General features: G+C 34.4%; 1 protein-coding gene across 1 annotated transcript in view; it reads right to left on the reverse strand.

Annotated features, from left to right (window-relative positions):
• Positions 1 to 3,177: 3,177 nt before the first annotated feature.
• Cpsf160 (cleavage and polyadenylation specificity factor subunit 1) overlaps positions 3,178 to 25,221 on the reverse strand; it is a 36,916-nt gene continuing 14,872 nt past the window's right edge. Inside the window, exons 12-28 of the mRNA XM_088226748.1 lie at positions 24,631 to 24,769; positions 23,314 to 23,567; positions 22,000 to 22,143; positions 20,527 to 20,721; positions 18,206 to 18,394; positions 17,454 to 17,595; positions 15,288 to 15,478; positions 12,892 to 13,106; positions 11,954 to 12,100; positions 10,674 to 10,746; positions 8,775 to 8,927; positions 8,194 to 8,388; positions 7,116 to 7,230; positions 6,859 to 6,993; positions 5,684 to 5,813; positions 4,506 to 4,611; positions 3,178 to 3,319 (exon numbers count right to left, since the gene is read on the reverse strand). Of these exons, the coding sequence (XP_088082874.1) occupies positions 3,239 to 3,319; positions 4,506 to 4,611; positions 5,684 to 5,813; positions 6,859 to 6,993; positions 7,116 to 7,230; positions 8,194 to 8,388; positions 8,775 to 8,927; positions 10,674 to 10,746; positions 11,954 to 12,100; positions 12,892 to 13,106; positions 15,288 to 15,478; positions 17,454 to 17,595; positions 18,206 to 18,394; positions 20,527 to 20,721; positions 22,000 to 22,143; positions 23,314 to 23,567; positions 24,631 to 24,769 (2,604 nt within the window). The 3' untranslated portion in view covers positions 3,178 to 3,238. The remainder of the gene's footprint in view (positions 3,320 to 4,505; positions 4,612 to 5,683; positions 5,814 to 6,858; positions 6,994 to 7,115; positions 7,231 to 8,193; positions 8,389 to 8,774; positions 8,928 to 10,673; positions 10,747 to 11,953; positions 12,101 to 12,891; positions 13,107 to 15,287; positions 15,479 to 17,453; positions 17,596 to 18,205; positions 18,395 to 20,526; positions 20,722 to 21,999; positions 22,144 to 23,313; positions 23,568 to 24,630; positions 24,770 to 25,221) is intronic.

Raw genomic sequence — 25,221 nt, forward strand, 5'->3', positions numbered from 1 at the left:
GAGCAAAATCCGCACGGTCAGCTGTTTCTTAACTTTGCAGAACAATACCGCCGCGAATATCCATCAGAAACTCGTGGAAGTTTATGATAGCACCGCAGAAGGGAAATGCTAGCCCGCGGAGTAAGCCTCCTGCATGACAACGCCAGGCCCCACACCGCGCGAAGTACACAGGAGCTATTGACATCGTTTGTATGGGACATGGTCACCTGACTTGCGCCTTCGGACTATCTCCTTTTCACTAAACTTAAGAGTTTTTAGGTGGGAAACGTTGAATATAATTGTCGTAACCTTATTTTGTGGATAACCCTCGTATGTAACTACGGCCTTATTAAAAATCCAAGTTTTCTGATTTGGCAAGACAGTGCGTGCGTCAGTAGGACAATTTTTGTCATTTCCTAAGATTTTCTCTCAACTCTTTAATCGTGCATTCTATAAAAATATTCCCTGTATCTTTTTAAAGAACACAATTTTTTCTACAATTTATCCTAAGAATACACTTTTCAAAACCTCATACTTACAGAAACACCTTCAAAGTACATTTCCAAAAAAGTCAGTGTCCATCATCACTTAACTAATGTGCAAAGCAAATAGCCGCACCTTAAGTTACGGCCGTTTAGCTTAAAGCTAGGGTTTCCTAGGACAGCGGTGCCCGCATCTTAACGGCCGTAGTGAACGGTGATGCGGTAGGCAGCCGTCGTAGTGGTGAATAGAGAGTGGTTTTATTCTTTAACGGTGTTATCAACACCATTTTTTTAGGAAACCACTTTTTAGTCACCGTTACGATGGCTGTCAACAGCATCACTGTTCACTACGGCCGTTAAAATACGGGCACCGCTGTCCTAGGAAACCCTAGCTTAACAGGGCCCCGATTACAATGGGAAGTTAACATTTATCTTCAATTTTATCTACAAACTAAAATTAAGTTTTCTGTATAAAAAACAGAATATGGATACATTTTTTTTCTTGTAAACATGTTCAATTATAGGTTACCGATGGAGATACTTGAGGGCATTGGAAGCAAAGATAGCAACCTCCAAAAAATTAATATTTTGGTTATGATGTCGTTCTGTAGTTTATCAACTTTATTTTTATAAAAATCATGAGTTGAGTTGCAAATGTACTTTAAAATCATACTTCTGATGGTTTGAAAATAGTGTTTGGAAGCAAAATAGCAATTTCCATCAGCCATTTTATTCGACCAATGACAGGCTTGAGATTTAAATTTTCCAAATGGCCGTGCCATACAAATATTAAGAAAGTTTTTTTAATTAGTGTTTCTATTAAAGCTAATTTATTAGTATCTTAAAGTTTAAGTTCAGTGACAATAACATTTCTAACATAAAGACTCTTTGGCATTAGTGTAACAGTTTTTGTTATTTTTCTCAAAACACCAAAACGGGAGTTTACTATCGTTGCTTCCAATGCCCTCACTTTAAATGGTCATGCAAATATACTCATTTTCTTTATTGACAGTCGAGGATAACTCTGTTAACTTCTCATTGTAATCGGGGCTCAGGGCTCCAGGCATTCCTGTAAGTAGCCTCCATCATATTCCATCGCCTATTTCAATATCTTTCCTATATTGGGATATTTACTAGCCAAGAAGCCGGATATCGTAATATTTTGGTATTTGTTTTGCCAGAAAGCATCAATTTAAGTTGCTACTTATTTACAACCTAATATGTAAAAATTGTATTTAAATAACGTAGGAATCACACCATATATTTGAGATTTTTTCATTAATTTAAAAAAAACACAAAAAAAATTGTTGGCTCTTTTGGAAAGTTGTGTAAATTTTGCCTTCCAACTGTCAATATGTAACATTTATACTAAAAAGTGTTTTTTCATAGCAATCGGAACTAGCTCCCTCGGTATATTCAAAAATCTTCATGTAAAATCTATAAAACAACTTTATGTAAAAGTTCTGTTACTATACGCACACAAACATTATTCTTTACCTTCCATAACTTCTTTCACAAATATAAGAGTTACTAGATACTCCACCCTAATGCTACAAAAAAATAAATTAATACAACCTTCGGTCAAAGAGGATTGGCCTACTACTCGGTTAAAGTGTACAATCTACTTCCATTATCCGTAAGGACAATTAGTAAGTACTCAGAATATAAAATTGCTATTAAGAAATGGATAGTGGAGGTGGGTTGCGCACGGATAGATGAGTGGATCAACTACTGTTTATGAAATTTGGTCTCTTGGTCTATATAAATTGGTTATGTTGTTTATGATTATTTTAGTTTATATTACTTATTATATTAATGATAATTAGGTTAATTAGATTAATTACGTTTTTTTTTATTATTATTTTGTTAACTTTATTGAATAACTAATTAAAGGCATGTTTCACTTTTTGTAAAATGTTTCCCTCGGCACGGGACACCCCAGTGAGGGAACATCATTCTGTTTAAAAAAAAAATACAAATAATGTAAACGTATAAATACATATATAGTCTTTTAGAGAATTTGTAGAATATTTCAGAATTCATATTTTGTCAAGAGTCTAATGTCTTTTGAGTATGAACTAAACTAATATTTTTATACTGTTCTTTCCTATCAAAGTGAAGTAGTTCTGCCTATAAAATGTATATATACTTAAACAAAATTGTCAAATATAGTAATAACAATCCTTTCACTGCGACTAGATTAAATCGAATTTATGTTTTGGTGACTAAATTGACGAGCGTCAGTAGAGGAGAGTAATACTTCAAAATAATAATGAAGTGAAAAAAAAAACAGAAACCGATAGGAAAACCTATAAAACGGTTTCTGGGTATGCGGAGTGCTTTTACTGTAGATAAGTGTTACCAGCACAAAGTGACGATGCGTGAGCTGGTTCTCGACAGTAGACATATTAAATTTTGTCAATGTCACAGCTCAAATGGATTACAAGGAAATGGGGTGAATGGGCTGACCTTTTTTGTAGATTCTCTTATTTTTCTGCTTAAGCGGAAAAATTCAAAACCGAAAATGCACTTCAATCGCGGTCAAATCGGACAGTGACCCCAGGTGGCAAAATAATAAACTCAATAGTTATTGGAACTATAAAGGTGCAAAAGGGACAGGATTCAAGTGGGCGAGAGAAAAGGAGACAGGTATAGGAATTTATTTATGCTGTGACACATTTTTAATCGGCCTAACCACAAAGATAATAAAAAACCATTAAATTCATATTTTTTTTATTTTTACACTTAATTACAATAATTGTTTTTAGTAAATAAAATTAAAAGTGGGCAGTCAATCTATCAATCTCCACAAGATCTGAGAATATTTCTTCTTCCTTGGTGCCAATTTTTTTGGCAATCTGAAATAAAATAAAAACATTTTAAACTCTGTAGAAAAAATGTATTGACTTTACACAATATCACACATCCAATAAAATAGAATAAAATATTTAAAAAAAGAAGCATTTGCAAGAGACCCTAAAAAATAAATAAACATGCTTTTAAACCATGTATTTTTCACTTAGTTTTTCTTTCTACTCTTCAAAGCGATGCTGATGTGTCAAACATATTTAGTTATGTCTTTAAAAATGCTTTAGCATTTTTAAAAGAAAATCTTGATTGTCAAAGAAAATAGTTAAAACATGACTCTGTTTCAGAAAGACAGCGTTCAAATGAGTGTAAAAGGTCGTTTACACATGGACAATACAATATTGTTCAGTCCCAGGATTCGACCATTGTCCATGTGTAAACAGAAATTCGTAGAACAGGACATTGTTCCGAGATTTTGTCACAGAGATAGACGGACTGGCTATCTTCGTAGAACAATGATATCCTCCACCACCGTGGGCGGCCACATTTACTTCGCGGACAACACTCACGGACAGGACCTTGTGACAATAGCAATTTTCTGGACGCGCGCATGAAAATGGTGTGAGAAAAAAACATTTTTATTATTTAGATTATTTTTTGACAATTCCAATACATCTTGGTATAAAATAAATCATATTTTTAGTAAATTTGCTCCTCATACACTGTCATGTATTAATTTTCACAGTGAACTGCAGCCAAATTTCCATATTGTCCCAGCATTCTGTCCTGGGAGCCGGGGCAAGACAATATTGCCTTATTTATTGTATTGTCCACGCATAAATGATACTTTAGTGCAAGTGTGTACATAGAACCATGAAGCGAGTAAATCGTAAAGTTACAATAGGGAAATATCACATACTACGAATACCGATAAAAATATATGAAATGGATTAAGAAAAATTAATTGTATTTTCAAAATCAATATGGATATTAAAGGGAAATGTTTTCATACATGAATTTAAAAAATAAATTATTGAAAAATATGTCCCTACAAAAACATGACATTTTCGGCCATAATTTTTACATCAAGATTCGTGAAGGATGTTTTATTTAAATTTAAACAGTCAAAAAGTTCAAAATTTACACAAATTGTGACATATTGACGACATATATTTGTGAAGTAAAAATTCCCATGGGACGTAAATAAATGTCTTGGAATACATAAGAATACTTCACCTCGATTTTTTCATGTTCCGGAAGATAAAGGTATTGGCTAACTAAGTCTCCATCCAATATTCCTCTTGCCGGACCACCAGGTACTTTCTTAGAAGATTTATAAGTTCTAAAAAAAATTGTTATTTTAAAATTCAACAAAACAAAACCAAAGTAAATTGTTACCCGAATACATGTTCAGTAAAATTTGACGTAATAATGAAATTCATTGCTATCCTCCGAAGAGAGGTGAATGTTTCAGACTCCCAAAACAAGAATCAGGGCAACTCAGAACAATATATACCATAAAGTTTGAACAAACTCAAAATATTGTTGATAAATCCACCTGGTCCATGAAGAAGTATAGAATTTGAAAAAATAAAATTTTCAGCTGTTGCCTAGTATGTAGGTGAAATAATTCAATTACATGAATCTCACCCGCATAAATAAAGGTTTTAGCTGTTTAACTTCACAAACATCAACAGATGACAGAATTGAAGGAATATAGATGTTCAAATATGGGCAGAATGGTGAATGTTACACAGTGTGTAAAGTGGCCACTTAAACCACCCAATGACAGGTCATAAGCCCTGTAGATGCCTAGACTTCTATATTGCTCTCTAAAATGTTCTTCATCTTTATCGGTATCGACTACAATTCATGCGTTTGATCCGAGCATCGAAGGAAAAACAGCAGCAATACGTGCAGAGACACGACAAAGTAATTTTGCAGCATGACAACACTCGGCCGCATTAATTTTCACAAAAAAACAACGACAATTTATTAAAGCACCCAATACATTGCATTAAGAATATTCACAAACCGAAAACATGGCATAAAGAAAACCCTTAAAAAAATAATTCACAAATTCCGTGAAAAATTTTATCAAACTTCATAATGACAAGTAAATATTTTTTGGGCATAAAACTGCTAACAGTAATATAAAACTAGGATTTCGAAAAGTTGTTCAGGTCTTCTATGGATATGTTGACCTTTTTTACTGATTAGTCATTAAAATATTTGATGTACCCACCTACCAGGCTGTATATAATGAACTAATTCTCCCTTAAAAATAATAATAGCATGTCGGTGATGACCGGGTGGGTTTCATATTTCAAATATGAACGTAAAACAGATTGGCATATAAAAGGTCAATATTTCATTGGATGAGTCAATGTACTTTAAATACAATTTAAAATTACCTATATGCTTTGGGATTCAGTCCTGCAAGATGACAGCAATAATTATTCATGACATTTTGTAACATGAGAAGCCGACGGTAGACTTTTTCAGATATGGGTAAAATATACCCTAAACCACCGTCCAATGTTGCTGAAATGAGAAACAAACATTACATTAAATAAACTTGGAAGAAGAAAATGGAAAGCAAGGCTAGCTTTTATTAAAATCAAAGGGTGGTTTTTTAGTGCAGTGCACTGTAAAAATATAAATAAATAACGTATACTTATATTATTAAAAGAATTTGACAGAAAAGAATTTAAGCGAGCAAGAAAAAAGTGTAAAACTGAGGAAAAAAATGATGGAAAATGAATTTGAAAAAATAGGAATTACATAAAACTAAAATTAATTTGCTACACTATAGTGTACATATACTTCCAGAAAAGCTGTAAAAACGGTGATAATTGGGGATTGTTAATATTTTTTTGACTAGGTATTTTCAATAATTTCACCAAAAATACTTTTATATTTTGTATTTTTTCAAAAAATAATATGTAATCTGTTTTTTTATTTGATTTAAAAAGAGCATGTTAAAATTATTTTATGTGTAAATAAAAAATAACAAAAATAAATTTTGAATTTGCATAAAATAATTTTTCCCCTATATGTTGGGAAATTTTATTTAAACGGTATCACTTTTTTTCTATGGCATCACTAAAACCAACTGTCATATAGATCACTGTAAAATTGTGTCACACTTTTATGACAACTGTTTAAATCATCTTTCAATTTTTATAACTTTAAATATTTCTATTTTTATGTTTTAATCATCGCAATTTATTGATATCAAAACTTTATTGTTCCTAAACATTTGTCAACTGTGTATCATGATTTGTACAAGTCTTGTTCAATTGAAAACTAAAACTAACTTCAACAAAAGGGTCAATTACACTGCACCTGCTTTGAATTTCGGTTGAGACAATAATTTATCCTTTATTAGTTGTTTATTTTGGAATGTAAAAACGAGGTTTTACTGTAATTAAAAAACATTTATTGTAGTCAATAAAGTACTGATTGTTTAGAAGTAAAATTTTTAGCCAATGCGCATGATATGTACACATGTTAATATTATTATTATATTTGTTCTCCAATTATCTTTAACTATGTAAAATAAAATAAATAAATAAATGAGCCTTACCAAACATTGTGCAGTGTCTTTTTTCTTTACTATATTGTTGTGTGGATTGTTCCCCTTCGGGGCGACATGCAATACGGAACATACAGTTGACCTTTTGGCCCAAGTGGTAGTCTGCTCTGCGAATCAACCTTTGACCTGGTAAATAATAAAACAATTCATCTTTATTGCATCTCCCTGTCTGAAATAATAACTGAAGATAAAGTAAACCCAAACCAAAATGTTATGAAATAAGAAAAGCGAAAACATAAATAACGAACCTCCTAAACTCTCCCTTGCTTCTGGTTGGTAGTTAAACATAACAAAGTTTCCTTCCGACTCGGAAACCAAAAATCCTAAGTTCGTATTATCTATAAGGAACTCCATATCATAAACCTGAAAAATTAAAATACTGCGTTGATTAAAAAGCTTTTTTGGGGACGAGGGCATCAATACTAATGTTAATATCAGCCCAGATGATAGACACTGCAATGCTGTCTAAACTTCTTTTGCATTCACTTTTTTTTTTAAATTACTGTATTCTGAAAATGGGGGTTAACGCTATACAAGCTTCCGACATTACCTGTGACGGGTCCCTGTAAATTATTTCTCCCTCTCCAGGGCCAGGTCTTTAAAGAGCCTGGTTGTTACTGAATTGAGGGTGAGTATTCTTATTTTGCTAAATCTCCCTCTCCAAATCCAGATGTTTAAAGTATTGAGCTACTAATGAGGGGGTGAGTACTCTAACATCCTCAGGATTCACCGGTGGACCCCTGAGAATGCGGCTTCTTTTGTGATATAAAGCCTCACATTCACATAGAATGCGTATGGGTGTTTCATCATCTACACTGCAGAACCTATACATAGAAGATTCAAAAAGGTTTATTCTAGCAAGGTGTTTATTCAATTTGCAGTGCCCTGTAAGGTCTCTAGTGACAACCTGAGATTTTTACATTGCACTAATACATTATAATCCTTGTCAGCTACCTAAGTGAGACATCACGAAATCTCTCCAGACCTCTCTGTCTGCAACCAACTCTCGTGTTTCCTTCCAAATCAGGTCCGCGTCCCGTAGTTCATACATAAACTGCAGAGGAACTGTCGGCCGTGGACCTCCAGGACTGCGAGAACCTGATGGCTAGTAAAGTAGGCAAGTGTGATTAAGGGTCTCGGAAGGCATCCTTGGCATATGACTCGTGCATCCGTTGTCTTAATTTATTATTCCTCGCAAGTCAAACTGTATTCTTCCGAGGGGCCTAGTTTCAAAACTCAATAGGGATGCCATGATTCGCATCCGTTGAGGTACTTACTATGTAAGCATTATATTGGTGACATTTGGTTTTTACTGAGTAAACATACCTGAACAGTTCGCATATCTCTCGCAGCCAGTGAGAGAGTCCGGTGATTTTCTTGGAACCTCATCAGAGCTACTGATCTGTATACATCGGCAGCCAACAGCATACTCTTCACCGCGAGGATTCTATGCACATAGACCTGGGTATCTATGAAGGCCACACCAACTAGATCATTGTCCTTTAACTGCCATATGTAAATCTACAAACATATCGACAAAAAAATTACATAATAATTCATTTGAATATCACTGAGTACAAGCTAATATTTTTGTACAAAAAAAATTGTATTGTACAGTAAAACTAAAAATTTAAGATTTAAAACAAGCAAGGAAAGCAGAACACTTTGGAAAAAAATATTACAGACTTTATTTAATGACAATTTTATTATGTAGGTACTGTGTAGATTACAGGGGGCTGTTTTAAGGAAGTTTTATCTGTGAACTTTAGAATTTATGCTTCCAAAAAAAATTCAGTCTATGACACATTTTGGTGTCAATGATTTATTTATAATTTGTAGTAATTTATGTATGTTCCTCCCGTTTTACTACTTTTCCAACATCCTGGAAAATAGTTTTTAATTAGTACCTTTTGTCCCACAGCTGAGACCAGAAATCCTGAAACTTGTGCTAACGCAGTAACAGGTCCTTTTTGTTCCTTGGCATAAATTTCTTTGAAACGATTCTTTGTCAATGGCTGCCCAGGCTCAGGGACTACTTCTATTACATCATATATTAATATCTAAAAAGAAGAAAAACACAAAAAAATGTTTAATTAAGAACTCTAATTTAAAAGTGTTGCGGTCCAGTAGTAGTGTTGCAGATTTTGAGGCAGAAGTCTAAGATTTAATCCTCATTTTAATAGATAGGAGTCAATTCTATTTTCTAACACAGTTGTTTACGGCTAGTGGAATTTAAAAAGTTATTCAATATTTTAACAATGATTTATTTACACCCCAGAAATACTTACATATCCATATTAAATACTTAGGTGTCTGGTAAAATTTGCATGTTAGTGTATTAATGTCCCGACAAAGAGACAGGTACGTCTCAAAACTGGTAGGACCGAAACGAAACTGTTTATCTGAGAGAGCTTACCAACCTCTTTCACAACACGGACTATCTCTTCGTTCTAGAAACGAGAGAACCCTTTTAAAACCTTTCATCGCTCTAATTTACTTGCCTCCTCTTTCACAGTAGTAGCCGCTTGATTGTGGAATAATCTACCCACTAATGTTAGAGACGCCCTTTCTTTATTTACATTTAAGTCAAGATCAAAATGTCACTATCTAAATATTTTAATTGTTCCTTTATCCTTCTTCTTTCTTTCCCATCCCCTCTCCTCTCTTCATAGTATAGTGTTAATTTTTTTTTATATATTTTTATTTTGTTAATTATATAAAATTGTAAGATTCAATATGTCCATGTATTTATAATTTTCTCAAACTGAACGGTTTGGGTAGATAGGAAGAAATTACATTAGGGCAATATGCCCGCCCTTATATGTATATATATTGTATATGTATATAAAGTGTCAAATAAATAAATAGGAGAAAACGGGGTGCCTTGATATAGCAGGAGGCTTTATATGACAACATTTTCTTCCTTACCAGCAGAGGTAGGTGGCTCTCATTTATACTCAGATCCATAAAAAAGATGGCACTGCTCTCACTAATATAAAATTTTACATTTGTGAGACACTTTCGACATATTGTCAATATTTACAGTACTTCATGAGCGTGTAAACGTGGTGCCATTAGTTTGTCCGGATCGTAGAACAATGACGCATGTCATTTTCTTCACCTTTACGTGAGAGCAGTTTAATTTATTTTTTTACACTTTATGTCACAACTTGATATTTACAAAAGTATGCCATTTGATACATGAGTTAGTTATATATACGGGTTGTTCATTAAACCCTGTCCCATCCGAAACCACGGTGATCAGTATGAGCAAGAAGACATATTGGCACATTAAAATATTGTTTTCGAACTAATAAAATTTAAAAAAATAATATATCAAAAAAAGCAAATGGTTGCTTACTTCTGCAGGGTTGAAACGAGGTGGGGGAAGGGGGGAGTATGATACTGCGCCGCACTCCCCTCACTTCTCCCCTGCAGGAGTAAGCAACCATTTGTTTTTTTTAATATTTTTTTTTTTTTTTAATTATTTGTTCTAAATATTTTTTTTAATATGCTAATATGTCTTCTTGCCCATACTGATCATCGTGGTTTCGGCTGTGACATAGTTTAAAGAACACCCTGTATATATATATATATTTCAAATCTGGAAAAAAAACCTTTATATGACTTTTTGAACACCAATCATAAACAAAGCCAATGCGCGTTTTTCACACATCCTTCGTTGTTCTACAATCCTGACGAGTTCATCAATACGATTATGAGGTTTTTAATAAAAATCGCTAACCAAAAACCGTATCATGCCACCCACTTTTTACCCCAGACATAAAAAATGTTGAAATTCTTACCCTGCCCCTAGAAGTAATATCTTCTCCGTAATTATAATTTGTTCCTAGTACAATATACCCTCTCAGACCAGTCCTAGAAAATAAACAAACAAAAATAATCTTAAATAAATATTATATATTAATTTTAAAATGTTATGAGATTGCATTTTTTTTTCTTCTGACACATTAAAAAAAGTGAGTGCAAATTTATTATTGACCCTTTCATCCCGGATGTTCATTCAAATATACATAAATTTGAAGATTTATTTACAGCTTTTATCTGCTTAAGTTGGTAGTCGATATAGCACAGAAAAGTTGGGTTTAGTTTGACAGCTGGCTTCTGGCAGGTTTGTTTGTTTGGGATTTCCTCCCTAGGTAGTATAAAAATTGGAAAATTGTTTTCAGGCGTTGCCTAGTAGGTGATTTGGTTCAGCCGGATGAATCTCACCCACGTGATAAAGGTTTTAGCTCTTTTACTTCACAAAAGTCAACAGATGGAAGAGTTGAGGAAATGTGGATGTTCAAACATGGGCAGAATGGTGAATGTTACACAGTGTGTTAAGTGGCCACTTAAACCAGCCAATGACAGGTCATAAGCCCTAGGCATTTACCTAGACTTCCATATTCCCTTCTCAAAAATGTTTCCCCTCTCTGTTGAAATAAATTTAGATTTATTATTATTTTGAGTGATAGAGAATTAGAATATTACCCTAGTGTTTATTAAAAATGAATATTAAATTATTTCTAAAGTACAAAAGGTAAAAAATATTTAAATACATAGATCAAAATTTTTCAAATAATTACTTCAGTACATACAGAATACATAATATTTTCTGCATCGTAATTTAATGATATAAAGACTTTATTCTTCATAAACATGTGTCAACTGCGTGTCACAATTTAGTAAAATGTCAATATGGCATTTTTGTTCAAAATACGTGTAAGAATTTTATAAAAACTAACCCTAAAGGACATTGGAACGTCATTCAGAGAGCACTGTTCAAAAATGTATCAAAATTCAATGCAAAACGGTAAGTAATTAAGAAGTCAAACGAAATAGTCAAGCACACTACACTCGCTTTAAATTTAATTGAACAATAATTAACACTTTTTTTGTTATTCACCTGCTTTCATTCATTTGAACTAAAACCGGTGGAAACTTAAAAAAGTTTAGACGGAATATGTGTATAAGAATGTATGGGGATTAATGGGACATTAAATTTCCAGCATCAAAAGTGGGAAAATGTAAAATTAAGCGACGTAAAAGTGAGGTTTAACTGTAATTCATAATCCCACATTACCTAGTTCCTTCGTGGGCAAGGTTGACATTTTTCAAGCAGGTGACGTGTTCCCATTCTTCGAGTTCTATTTTGGTGTTGGGAATAATTTCCCATGAAACGGGTGAGAACAGCATCATGGAGAACCTGTCCTGAAGGGGGTATGGGAATCTGAAAACAATCAACAAATGTTAGAAATAATCAGGTCAATGTTAAATAATCAGGTCATTGGTAAATAAACGGGTCAATGGTAAATAATCAGGTCAATGGTAAAAAATCGGGTCAGAGGTAAATAATCAGGTCAGTGGTAAATAAACAGGTCAATAGTAAATAGTCAGTTTAATAATCTGGAAAAGTGGAGGCACCATGGTGAATTCTTTGAGACATTCAAAATCTTGATGAAATGACAAAACGTGAAAAATGTATGCTATTTTTTCACCTTTAACCCTTTATAGTACACATATTTAGATAGAAAAGATCGAAATATTATAATTAATTTGAAAAAATATATTATTGAGAAATTTTAATAAAAAATTGTAATGTTATTAAAAGATTATATTAGTTCTTAAGATGTTATGAACTAACTTAATAAAGCATAAATAAATATTTCGTGTTAATTTTTCATCTTGCAAACCTAATCAGATGAAAATGCAGATCGCTGCAAAATTATTTCACACTTTTATGACAGTTTTTAAACAATCTTTTTTATAACTTTACATATTTTTATTGCTATGTTTTAAACATCGCAATTTATTAATATTAAAACGAATGTTAATGAATATTAAGAGAATGTATGAAGAAACATGGGTCCTGAACATTTCAGTGTAAAAGGCGGGAAAATATAAAATCGAGGAATGTAAAACGAGGTGTTTACTGTATTTATTGCATATGCTGTATGGACAGCATATTAACTTCAAAACAGAAAAGCGTACATTGTAAAATAGCAAGTACAATTATTTTACCTTTCTCCCTTGCTTTCGACGGACAGTTCTTTATCCTCTCCGTTGAATTTGTAGTAGGATTGCGAAGGGGCAGCGCTGGACGTCACTATGCAGTAGGTGCGAGACTCCAAGTGGTAAGTCACGTAGTGAGGACTGCTTCTGAGGGGCACCTTCCTCACGGGCCATGGGGCATCGTACGATAAGTGAGTTGGCAGGATACAGATTTTCAATTCAGACTGAAAAAAACATTACTTTTTTATTTATGATCAATACTATTTGTGCCTAAAAAACTAACCATCACATTGTTTCCTGCGGGGAAGATATAACGTCACATCACTGTCTTTGAATACAGACCACGCATCTTCTACATTTGTACATCTTCTCACGCATGCATGCCGATTATTCTGACTGTTGGCATGTATTTCTTCAAATATTTGTTGGATTTCTTTATCAGTCTTCTTCGTTTTCTACATCCATCGACATTCGCATAGAAAATTCGCAATTCGCAAAGTGCGCAGTTACAAAGTGGCCGGACAAAGCATGGTACCGTTGCACAGCTTTACAGATGAAATATAGACAACGGACTTGCATGGAAAATAATCTTCGATATTTTACTAAATGGCAGTGACAATTTAAACACTCATTTATATTTGAGAACGTACTTCAGAACTTCGATGATGATTTCTTCAACAATAATTGTGTTGTGTGTGCGTTATCATTTGTTGCAATAACATTTGGCCGACTTGATTACTCCGCATTTTCTCTCAAATTAAAGGGTAGTGACATTAAAAAGGTGAACAAGTTTAAGTACCTCGACAGCATTCTAACCCAGATATAGAAATTTAATGCAGAATTGAGGCAGCAAGAGCTGCTTTTGACAAAATGAAATCCCTCTTTTGCAATGCTAATCAAAACATGAAAATAAGGCAAAGATTGGTAAAATGTTATGTGTGGTCTGTATTGTTGTATGGCTGTGAGACTTGGACTCTGAAAGTGAACACTGTGAACAGGCTAGAGGCTTTTGAGATGTGGTTGCATCGCAGAATGCTTAAGATATCTTGGACAGACCTGATAACGAGCTCGGAAGTCTTAAGTTGAGCTGGAAAAAACAGAGAACTCTTAACCACCATAAAATGCGTGGATAAAAGTACCAATCGCTTAATTTAATTTTGAAAGACAAGATCGAGGGTCACCGAGGGGTTGGAAGAAGACAGATGTCTTGGCTGCGTAATATACGAGACTGGACTGGCTTCAGGACTGTGGAGCAGATTTTGCGGGCAGCACAGGACAGAGAGATAACATGACAATATCCATTGACAAAACAAAATTTCTAACAATATCTAGACAGCCTCTAAGATGCAAACTGGTTGTAGACGATAGACCTATAGAATAGGTCATGATGTTCAATTACCTAGGTGTGGAGACATTTAGTCGCAGTGATCTGTATAATGAAGTCAAAGAACAGACTAATAAAGCAGCAGTTGTCTCCGGATGCCTAAGGGACACTGTTTGGGACCAAAGCGGAAAGCAAATTTAGAATATAAAAAATATGCATCAGGCCCGTAATGACTTATGAGGAAGAGCAGACACTGTTAGAACGAAACATCTAAGAACATCAAAAACGAAAACATTGCGGCCTATCGTAGGTACCCTTAGAGATAGGATACCTAATGAAGAGATTTGCAGTACCAGCTATTAAGAGGACATTGTGAGATGGAGTAGGCAGAGAAGACGATTCTGGAGATGGACTTAGCAAGGATTTCCAAGACTCCAGAGGGTCGTCAACCACCGGGGCCTCGATTACAATGGGAAGTTATCTACAAAGTAAAATTAAGTTTTCTGTATGAAAAGCAGAATATGCATACAATTTTTTCTTCTAAACATGTTCAATTATAGGTTACCGACAAAGATACTTTGAATGTTCATGCAAATATACTCATTTTTGTACACAAATATCGGTTTTTCTTTATAGACAGTCGAAGATAACTATGTTAACTTCCCATTGTAATCGGGGCCCAGGACGACCACCAAAGAGATGGAGAAAAAATTGGACATCTGCATCACAGGACTAAGATTGATATCCTATCTGAATCTATAGAAAGAAAGAGAAAAAAAGAATTGCAGTTTGTGAAAGAAGCGCGTAAATATCATAAATATTTACTATTGTCGTAGTAAAAAAAAAAAGAAAATCCGAAATAACTCAACTTCTTATCAAAGCATAAATTGTTTGGTTATTGCAATGCACCTTGCACTCGATTATAAATGTTTAAGTTACATCATAAACAGAAGAATTGTACCTTTTTACGAAGATGGCGATTTTATGTATAACCCTTTCACGTGAAACCAACTTCACCATCAAAAAGTAGCTTAAAATTGATTGTCTTCAATTATTTCATTAAGTTAGTTGATTATTTTACCTTTATGTTGAAGTATAGGAAGCCCTGTACACAGTTGACGTTATTGAAGGGTGCAAAAATGGGCACGTGGTTGCTCGGATCAGGAAAGGGGTTAGTGTGCGGGTGGCAGCGCAACTCTCCTCTGGGAGGAAGCAGCACCCACATCCCCGGATCCCCACACACAAACACACCGTTGTAGCCCGCAATATTACCTGGAGGAAGAAAAATATTAATTACTCACAAGTGTATTCTTCTTCTTTCTGTGCCATATCAGGTCTCCCCGACGTTGGCGATCACTCTAGAGTAGGCATTCCGGTCCTGCGCCAACTGGAACAGCGCCTCAACCCGCGCACTCCTGTCCAGTCGCGGATGTTTCTCAGCCAGGACATCTGTCGCCTTCCAACTCCAGGCTTTCCTTCGATCTTTCCCATCATAATCAGATGTAGAAGCGTATATTTGCTTCCACGCATGATATGGCCCAGATATGCGAGTTTTCTCTGTTTTATTGAGGATAGTAGTTCTTTTTCGGCACTGGCTCGTCTCAACACCTCCACGTTGGTCACTAAATCTGTCCACGGGATTTTCAGCATTCTCCGGTGAAGCCACATTTCAAAAGCCTCTAATCGGTTCATGGAGTTCACCTTGAGAGTCCATGTTTCAACCCCGTAGAGCAGTATTGACCACACATAGCACTTGACCATCCTCTGTCTCAGTTTTAAATTAAGACTATCACTGCAGAAGAATGATTTCATGCCATTGAATGCTGATCGTGCTATTTCTATTCTGCATCTAATTTCCTTATCCGGATCCAGATCAGAAGTGATTTGACAGCCGAGTTAGTAAAGTTAGTCACTCTCTCGATTGTTTGACCATTTATTCGCAATACAGCATTATTGTGAGAGTTTCGGCTAAACACTATCATCTTTGTTTTGGCCACATTGATGTTCAAGCCCATTACTCTACCAGCTTCGTCAATTTTACTAAGAAGTTCCTGAAGAAGAATTGTATTAATCAACTATAAATATTTTGAAAGAACCTATTACGCAAACAAAAACACCAAACAGTCTTGGGCTATTTGCATCCACACTGTTCCTGCAATTTCCAAAATGACATCTCTCCAGCGGAGCTGGGGTCGTCCAGGGTTTCTGGTGGTAGTCTAAGGGCGCCAGCGCAGGAGGCATTTCAGTCATCTATCGTCTGAGCTGCGAGCAACGTGACCAACCCGGCGCCATTTCAACGTTGCAACTATTTCGATAATGTCCACCACTCGGCTCTTATGATCTCATTTTTAACTTTGTCTTAGCCTTAGCTTATCCCCAGAATTATTCGCTCCATGGCTCTCTGTGAGACTCTCAGTTTGAACACACTTTTGATGAATAGTGTGATGGTCTTGAACTTATATGTGAGTACCAGTGGCGAGCGGTAATTTTTTTTATAGGTAATCTACAAAAAATGTTCATTAATTTGTACCTACATATAAGTACATAATATAGTACACACACATAAATAATATAATTAGAAATGGTTACTTTTTCTGTGGTTCTGTGAAAGTCATCTCAAACAAAAATTATTATTAATTTCACAATATATGTAGCTTTATTTTACCTTATTTTAATACAACACTTGTATTTATTTATTTATTTAAGAAGGTAAACATGAACAAAGAAATATAAAAGGACAGATAATTAAACCCACTAAACTGCGAAACCGGCTTGTCAGCGTTCATTAAAAAATACCACAATAACATTCAGCAGATATTTCCATTATGATTGAAATGTCAACACTGAGCAATGGCTGATTCCTTTTAAAATTAATAATGCCAAAAACGGCCGCTGCAAATGCCACTGGTGAGTACTGACAAAATACAGGAATCAAACACTTTTCATTTAAGATTGAGTATTTTTCAAAATTTGAGCGAGCTTTCCGAAAGATGCCCGTCCCGAGCCGACCCTTTAGTGGTCAAAATTGTAATTATATGAAGCAGATTATAGCCAATATTTTTTATATGTTCAAACCTTTGTAGATTATTGAACCTTCTTAGGATTTCCTCTAAAGAGGTCGATAGACCAAGGCGCGGAGCTGACGCAGGAGGGGGCATAGGAGATAGCAGCCGACAGAAGCTTGGAGACAATTTATGGACACCATTATACATACGATCCATCTAGGAGGAAATAACTGCACACTTACTAAAATATCTAAGCTTCTTAATGTTGTACTTGAAAATGTCATCATCGTGGCTGCTCTGATGTTCATTTTCTGGAGTGCGCGGAATTCCTACTGGCATTCTCTTAAATCTCATTTTCAAATTTCCTTTGGCGTATTGGAAAACCTAGGAAAAATATTCAAAACATCAGAAAAAAAAACATGGTACATTATCCATTGGTTATCTTTAAAAAAATCACTTCTCAAAAAACCTACCGTTACAAATCCCTCGAGAACATCCAGAATATACTCAAAACAACCAAACTGTCTTTTACTTTACTGTCTATTACACAATGGTTTTACTTTAGAGTCTTGTGCATATTTTTTTACTTAAAGGTCTTTAACATTTTTTTACATTACTGTTTTAACACTTTGAAATGAGGAACTAGAATCCCAATCGTCCATGCGCTCTGTAGCTGCAAGACGTGCTGGGATATTTATTTATCGTACAGCGCCCATGAGGTGATTTTCACAAAAATGGCGTTATGTAAATTATCCAATTATGACCATAATAATCCTGATAATAAATTGTAGTCTGCATTACTTTATGGGTTGTTTAACCCATCACGTAATGCAGACTAAATATAAGTTAGAAGTTAATTAATAAAAAGCAGATAGCTGCTAAACTGCCGATATGTACAGAAAAATATACCCCTATTAATTGATGAATTCTATATGAGCTGCTTTCTATTTTTGCAGTATAATTATTCTAAACAAAAATGTATTTTAAAACTGACCTGGTATATCATTAGTTCAGTATCCATTCTGAGGAAGAGCATTGGTCGTGATCCTTTATTCCCTAATCCAACTACAAGCATTTCCTTGAGTCGCGATGCGTTCACTCCGTCAGAAATATCTGAAATAAGGTCTTCGGGAGCACCATGGCCCATCAGGAATGGAACTGATTCCAGACTATCCACGAGAACCTGGAACATTTAATATTTTGAAATAAATAAATTTAAAAAGTTGAGGTCACGTGGTTATATTGCAAACTCAAAGACCCGAGGTTCGAATCTCTTCTTCTCTTCTACCACAACTTCATTCCCATTTTCTAGTAAGTGCATGTTGAGGGGAGATGTAAGAAAAAGACATTAGGAGTGATAAGGACTTTGGGACATGGCACCAGAAATATGAGAGAGTTGTTTACTCCGATTGCCATCTATAAATGCCATTAATTTTAATGCATAATGGAAAACTTATAAGAACTAAACACTTGTTCTGATGTCGACGGGTTTCATTAATACTAAGGTGGTTTAGATAGTAAGTAACTTTATAAAAATAAAGAGGTTCGAGAATATAGTCGAACTTGGTTATATCGATCACGGAAATAGCGAGATCTCGGATATAATGAGGAAAGATTAGTTGACATTTTAGTTTGTGGTTTTCTCCATACAATTATTCACTTTTATAACGAGCTTCTTCTCGGACATACCGAATAAAAATATTGTCAACAGTTGAGAAAAAACTCTTCAATTGTTTAAAAACATCATTTTCTAAAGAAGAACCTAAGTACAGTAGAGTCTCGGTTATCCGACCTTTCGAGTTATCCGACCTAGCGGAACTGTTTTTGAAATCCAAAAACTTGCCACGGAAAGCAATATTGCTTCTTGACAATGCTACGTGCAATCCTGACGAGGACGAAGTTAAAGATAAGGAAATAAAGGCCATGTTTTTGTCTCCAAATGTGACTTCCTTATGTCAACCTATTGATCAGGGGACCTTAGAAACAATGAAGAGGAATTATCGAAGAAACCTGCTTTCTTCTTTAATTGACGCTATAGACCAAGGAGAAGACATGGTGAACAAATTGCGTCATCTAAATTTGAAAGTCGTGGCTTACTACGTGGCCTAATCATAGGAGAGTGTTGGAGCGAACACCATTTCTAAATCTTGGACCGTTTTGGTCCAAAAAAATTAAGAATCTCCGGGCGGTGAAAATGTACAGAAGGAGACCGAACCGGACAACACCAGCCTACTTCCATTGTTACAATAAGTGCCGGGTTGCGCAGACGCAACAGAAGAGGACGTGAATGAGTGGATTGCCCAAGACACATTTTCAATGTTTTTATCATTTTCCGTGTTATCCGACCTTTTCGCTTATCCGACCTTGCCGCGGCCGGTTTAGGTCGGATAATCGAAACTCTACTGTAATAAAATACAAATGGGGGACTAACTTATTACTGATGCTGCTGGGCGTTGGGATCGGTTTACGTTTATGATACTATGTAAGTGTCCAAGTACCTAATTGGTGTTTTCGCCGACAGCATTGACAAAGTATCACAATACACATATCGACTTATTAAAAGTGACAAAAATCGTGTTCAAGCGAGAATTTTTTGCTCTAATTGCGATATATTTTAATTTTTAATAGTTTTGAAGTGAAAACTTTTGAGAAAAAGCCTAACCTGTGATAACAGAAGCTTATTTCAAATATGAAAGAGAAATATTTTAATTTTTAATTGAGCATTGAATGCGGAGTAAAGTTTCATAATCACTTATTGGTCAAATTCGATCATACGATGTCTGAGATGACGCAATGAAAATGCATAAAGACATGTCGGTAAATCCAAAGCAACCATACCTAGGAAGGTACAAACAATAGAAGTTAAATATACCGTCTCGGTATGTACAGATGAAGACAGTGTTTGCAATTGCGCCCCAGGGAAGCGATTACAGTGGGAAGTTAAGAGAGTTATTTTCAATTGTCTATAAAGTTAAGTTAAATTTTGTGTATATATTCATATAAAATAAGTTTTGAATATGTACAATTACAGGTTACCAATGAAGATTCCATGAATTCCCATACAAATATACACATTTTTGTACATAAAATTCGATTTTACTTTATGGACAATTGAAGATAACAAAAGAACCGTCCGTTACACGTTTGTTGTTAAACCAAAAACCAAACCCATAATTTGCAAACGCTATTGTTCGGTACAATAGAGCAAAAAGGCGTCTATATAAGCGGGTCATAAATGATTACTCTGAAGTGGACATCATATGCTCCAATTAGGGAGCGGACATGATGATGATGATGAAATATATTTATAATTACCCTCTGTCCGGATGATATATCTCTCACAAGGAAACTCAGTTTCATGTCGGGAAGAGAATAGATCTCCATGTTGCCATTAATACGCACTATGAACAGCCAATAGGAGGGCTTGTGCTCGATGTAATGTCGCCTCCACCAATCCCGGCGCACCGCTCCAGTTACTATGTCCCTCTGTCCCCGCTCGCTTTGCATCAACTAAAAACAACAAATACAAGATGGACGTTAGTTGTATTTCCATCAAATGTCCAAAATCTGTGGATTTATTTTGCGAATATCTAGGCCATTCAAAGGCCCAAAAATTGCAATTACATTGTATAAATCATTTGTTCGCAGTTAGCTTGAATTTAATTCTATAATATGGTCTTCTAATTATAATATTCATGTAATGCGGATTAAATCAGTGAAATGTGAATTTTAAAAATCGTTAATATTTAGAATTGGATCAAATACTTTCATAATTAACTATTATGATCGTTTAGAGTACTTTCAAATCTTCAGTTTAGAATTCAGAAGGATTTTGGCTGGTTTGATATTATTGAATAAATTAATATCTAACCGTATAGATGCCCATGATATCCTTGGTCAGATAAACCTTTATGTACCTCTCTGTAACTTGGGTACCAATCCTGTCTTTGCTGTGGGAAATTATAAAACTAACATCCGATTCTCTTCCCCTCTGCCGAGAATCCTCAGAACAGTGAATGAAATCTCATTAAATGGTACTGTCGATGTGTTCCTACAGCAAGGGCAAGCATTCAAGAAGCAAGCGGCGTTGTCACTCCTGACTCGCGATGGCACACTTGCCATGTCCGCCTAAATTATGAGTATTTATACCTTTTGTAAATTTAAATAGATTTTAAGACTGTTTAGATTAAGTGTGATATATACTCATTAATGCTAATCTGTTAGGGCTTACATAAGCCTGTTGATTGGCTTTTAAAAAATGCGTTCAATTTGGCACTGAAAATTAGCTAATGTAATAAAATACTAAGATTGTACCTACGTAAATATTTTCTAACATAGCAAAAAAGTTTGTAAAGTGTACATTTTTTTATTTACGCGCCGATTGCTCGAGTTACAGTTGTTTGTATGAGTTAGAATATAATGGCGGTGACTACTGCCAATTCATTGATGTTTTTTTATTTATCTCGACTAAAGAAATGATTGTTTAAAAGATTTATTTTGACAAATATGATCCTTGAATATTTATAATTGATTTAGTATTATGTTTTACTGGCATTTAGAAAGAGACATCTTCAAATTAAAAAGTGACAGAAACTATTTGGCTTAGGGATGTCACCTGTTCTTGGGTGGCTGTGGTTAAATATGTTAATTTTCAATAAATAAATCTTATATTATCGACATTTTTAAGCATACATGTGTCCATTTGGATACATCCACTTATTGATATTTCAAGTCATCAAAAAGCTTTTAAAAATAACACCATAAAGAGTAAACAAAAATGTCACTTACAGAAACCATAGATGCTGGAGTTTGATTCCCACCATAGAGCAGATCGTCGTCATCTACGTCGTGTATAACATTAGGATCCATGGCGCCTTCCTTTTTCAAATTCCCTCCTTTCATTCCTTTTTTAACGGGATTCTCGCCTTTAATCTAAAAAAACCTTTTTTTTCATAGGAAGGCCAACAGACATTACCCTCAATTTTTAAGAAAAGTTTTTTATATCAAATTTCCTGTAGTACTGAACTTTCTCATTATCTGTTGGCTTTCCAATAAAATCAATAAAAAAATATAACTAATTAATTAATACAAACAATATTTTGTTGAGTTTGTCCAAATTTTTGCAGACAAGAATAATTTATAGATATATATATATTTTTATATACATTATAAACAATGATTAATAATAAAAATAATGTAAACTCACTGGGGTTACCTGTGCCGAGGACACTTAACAAAAAATAAAATATTTTTACATGTGAGAATATTTATTTGTTTATGTATTTCACAGTTTTAAAATGTACAAAGTTTTTTTGTTTCAGGTCCCGACTAGCTAGGAAATTCCTGTGTTTAGGAAGGACTTTATTTTTTACATGTGTTTTTTTTAATCTATAATTTCATTAAATGATGCTTAATAAATTCAAAGAATAATAATAACATATGAAAAAATCAATATAAATATAAAATAGAAAACATGTAAGTAATAATAATAAAAATAAATTAGAAAATATGCCATTAATAGTAAAGAAATGAGACATAATTATTATAAAATAGAAAACATACTGATAATAATAAAAATTGAAGCATAAATACACATTATAAAATATAACATTAGTAATAAAGAAATTTTATATACAGAGAGAAATAGCAATTCAGACAGTTTTAAACACTGCGTATTTATGTTTATATTTAATTAATGTATACCTATATTATTTATACTATAATGCACAATAAAAGAACAAAATAAAACATGAACTATACATTTGTGGAGCAGTTGATTCAATATTGGTTTGGGCAAACGAGACAATTTATTTTACTTCTACCCAGCTCCACTATGCATTTTGTTATAGGCTTTTTAAACACTTTCTCGTTACTAATTGTTTTAATAGACAGTGGAAGTAGGTTATAGATTTTATAATATTTATAAAATATTTATACAATATTTTACATTTATTTTTTAAAACTTTTTATTAAAGTTTAAAAATTTAATTTTAACTTTTTAGACTAAGAGATTACCTGCCATTTTTATAACTACCACAACATATATTATGATTTATTTTTATAAAAATTCAATAAATAATCAAATATAAATGATGATCTCACGTGTGAAAAGTCTTCTTGCACTGGCTGCGAGGAGAACAGCCCGCTGAGGTCGCGGTAGAGCGCGGCGGCGCGCGCGGACGGCTGCGCGGGCACGTGGTGGCGCAGGGCGGCCAGGCGCGCCGCGCCTCGCGCCCCCTCGCGCAGTCCCAGCACGAGCACGCGCCCGCCTGCGCACAGCACGCACAAGTAGGGGTCCGCGCTCTGCGCCTCCAGCGCGCCACCCTCCAGGGGGATGTGCTGCACCTGTTGGCTGCCTGCAGAGAGACGCGACTTTACACATTAGTTTGGTATTTCAAAGACGCCAGGGTTGGTTTTCCAAACGCTCTCGTGGCCGTATTATTTTTACGTAAATACACGAGAAAAACTGTTTTCTCGTGCCGCGAGAGCGATTCAGAATAGTACCCCAGCTTTAAATACAATGAAACCCAGAAATTACATCGCAATTTGCAATTTACGTATAGTTAGATCTTTTGGTCCTAGTATTGAATAAAATACAGTAAAACCTCATTTTTACAATCCTCAATTTTACGCTTTTTACGCCGAAATATTTAGGTTCCATTTTTTTCCGTACATTCTCATTCAAATTTTCCCCCAATTAACATTTTTTACGTTTTTCATAACCTCGGTTTTACGTTGAAAATTTTTCGAAACTCATTCGATCTGTCAAATGGCACCGAGCCGCGTGCCGCCGCATTTGCCCAAAATGGGGAATAAAATCAACATAAATAAAAAAAGTGTAAATTGTTGTCCCAAACTAAATTCAAAGTACGTACAACGTAATTGACCATTTTTTTTAAGTGTCTATTTTGACATTTTATGAGATTGTGACATGCAGTTGATGCATGTTTAAGAAGAATAAAGTCTTTACATCAATAAATTACTATGCACAAAGTTTAAAAATTTGGTAATAGAAATATTATTTGAAGCTATAAACATAATTTGGAAAGATAGGTTGAGACAATAATTTATCCTTTATTAGTTGTTTACCTGTTTTTATTTTTCATTCCCGTGGCACACGCAATGGCGCGCGGGCCGCGGCATCATTATTACGACATAATTTTGGCTTTTTTGACACATCAAATGAATTCTGAAAATTTTTAAGCGTAAAACCGAGGTGATGAAAATTGTAAAAAACGTTAATTGGGGGGAATATTTGTGTTAGAATGTATGAAGAAAAACAGGTTCTGAACATTTCGGTGTAAAAAGCGGCAAGACGTAAAAATGAGGAACCTAAAAACGAAGTTTTACCGTATTTACAAAAGTGGTATCTTCCGTAGTAGATACTTAATTATATTGGTTTTAGATAGAAAATCTTACCTTTAATAAGCCTTATGCTAGAAGTAGTAACTTGTACAATGAACTTGTTATTCCCGAGGTTGCCTGCGAATATAGTTGGCGCTTGGGTCATAAACCCGGAATTGTCCACTTCATTGATTTCTTGACCCGTTTGCAATATCTAAAAGAAAAATGTTAATTTTTTAAAATTAAAAATGAAAAACGTGTAAATTATTATGAAGGTATTTTTTACTTTTTTATTTCATTTTGAATCTTGAAGTAGGGGCACACATAAACCTATTCTTATGTGTGCTGTAATAATAACAATGTCTATATATTTCATCTTCATCTGATCATCTTACCTTCATGCAACAAAAATTATCAAGATACGCTGCAAATAGTTTCCAATTCAGTGCCCTATGCACCATTAGGTGCAGAAAGGGAATAATGATGATGATGATGACATATTTCATTTATGAGTTGTTTAACACATACTTCTTTTAGAGAAGAATTTAGGTTTTTTTCTGTTCATAAATGTTTTTTCCCATGTCATAATTTTTTTTACTACCTTTTATAAAATTTAATTTTGTGATTTTGCCTTTTTTCTAAATGGCAGTCTGATTTTTACCTTTC

Source organism: Micrasema longulum, unplaced genomic scaffold, assembly GCF_059751315.1.
Source record: "Micrasema longulum isolate JH-2025_06_02 unplaced genomic scaffold, ASM5975131v1 h1tg000468l, whole genome shotgun sequence".
NCBI classification, from domain to species: Eukaryota; Metazoa; Arthropoda; class Insecta; order Trichoptera; family Brachycentridae; genus Micrasema; species Micrasema longulum.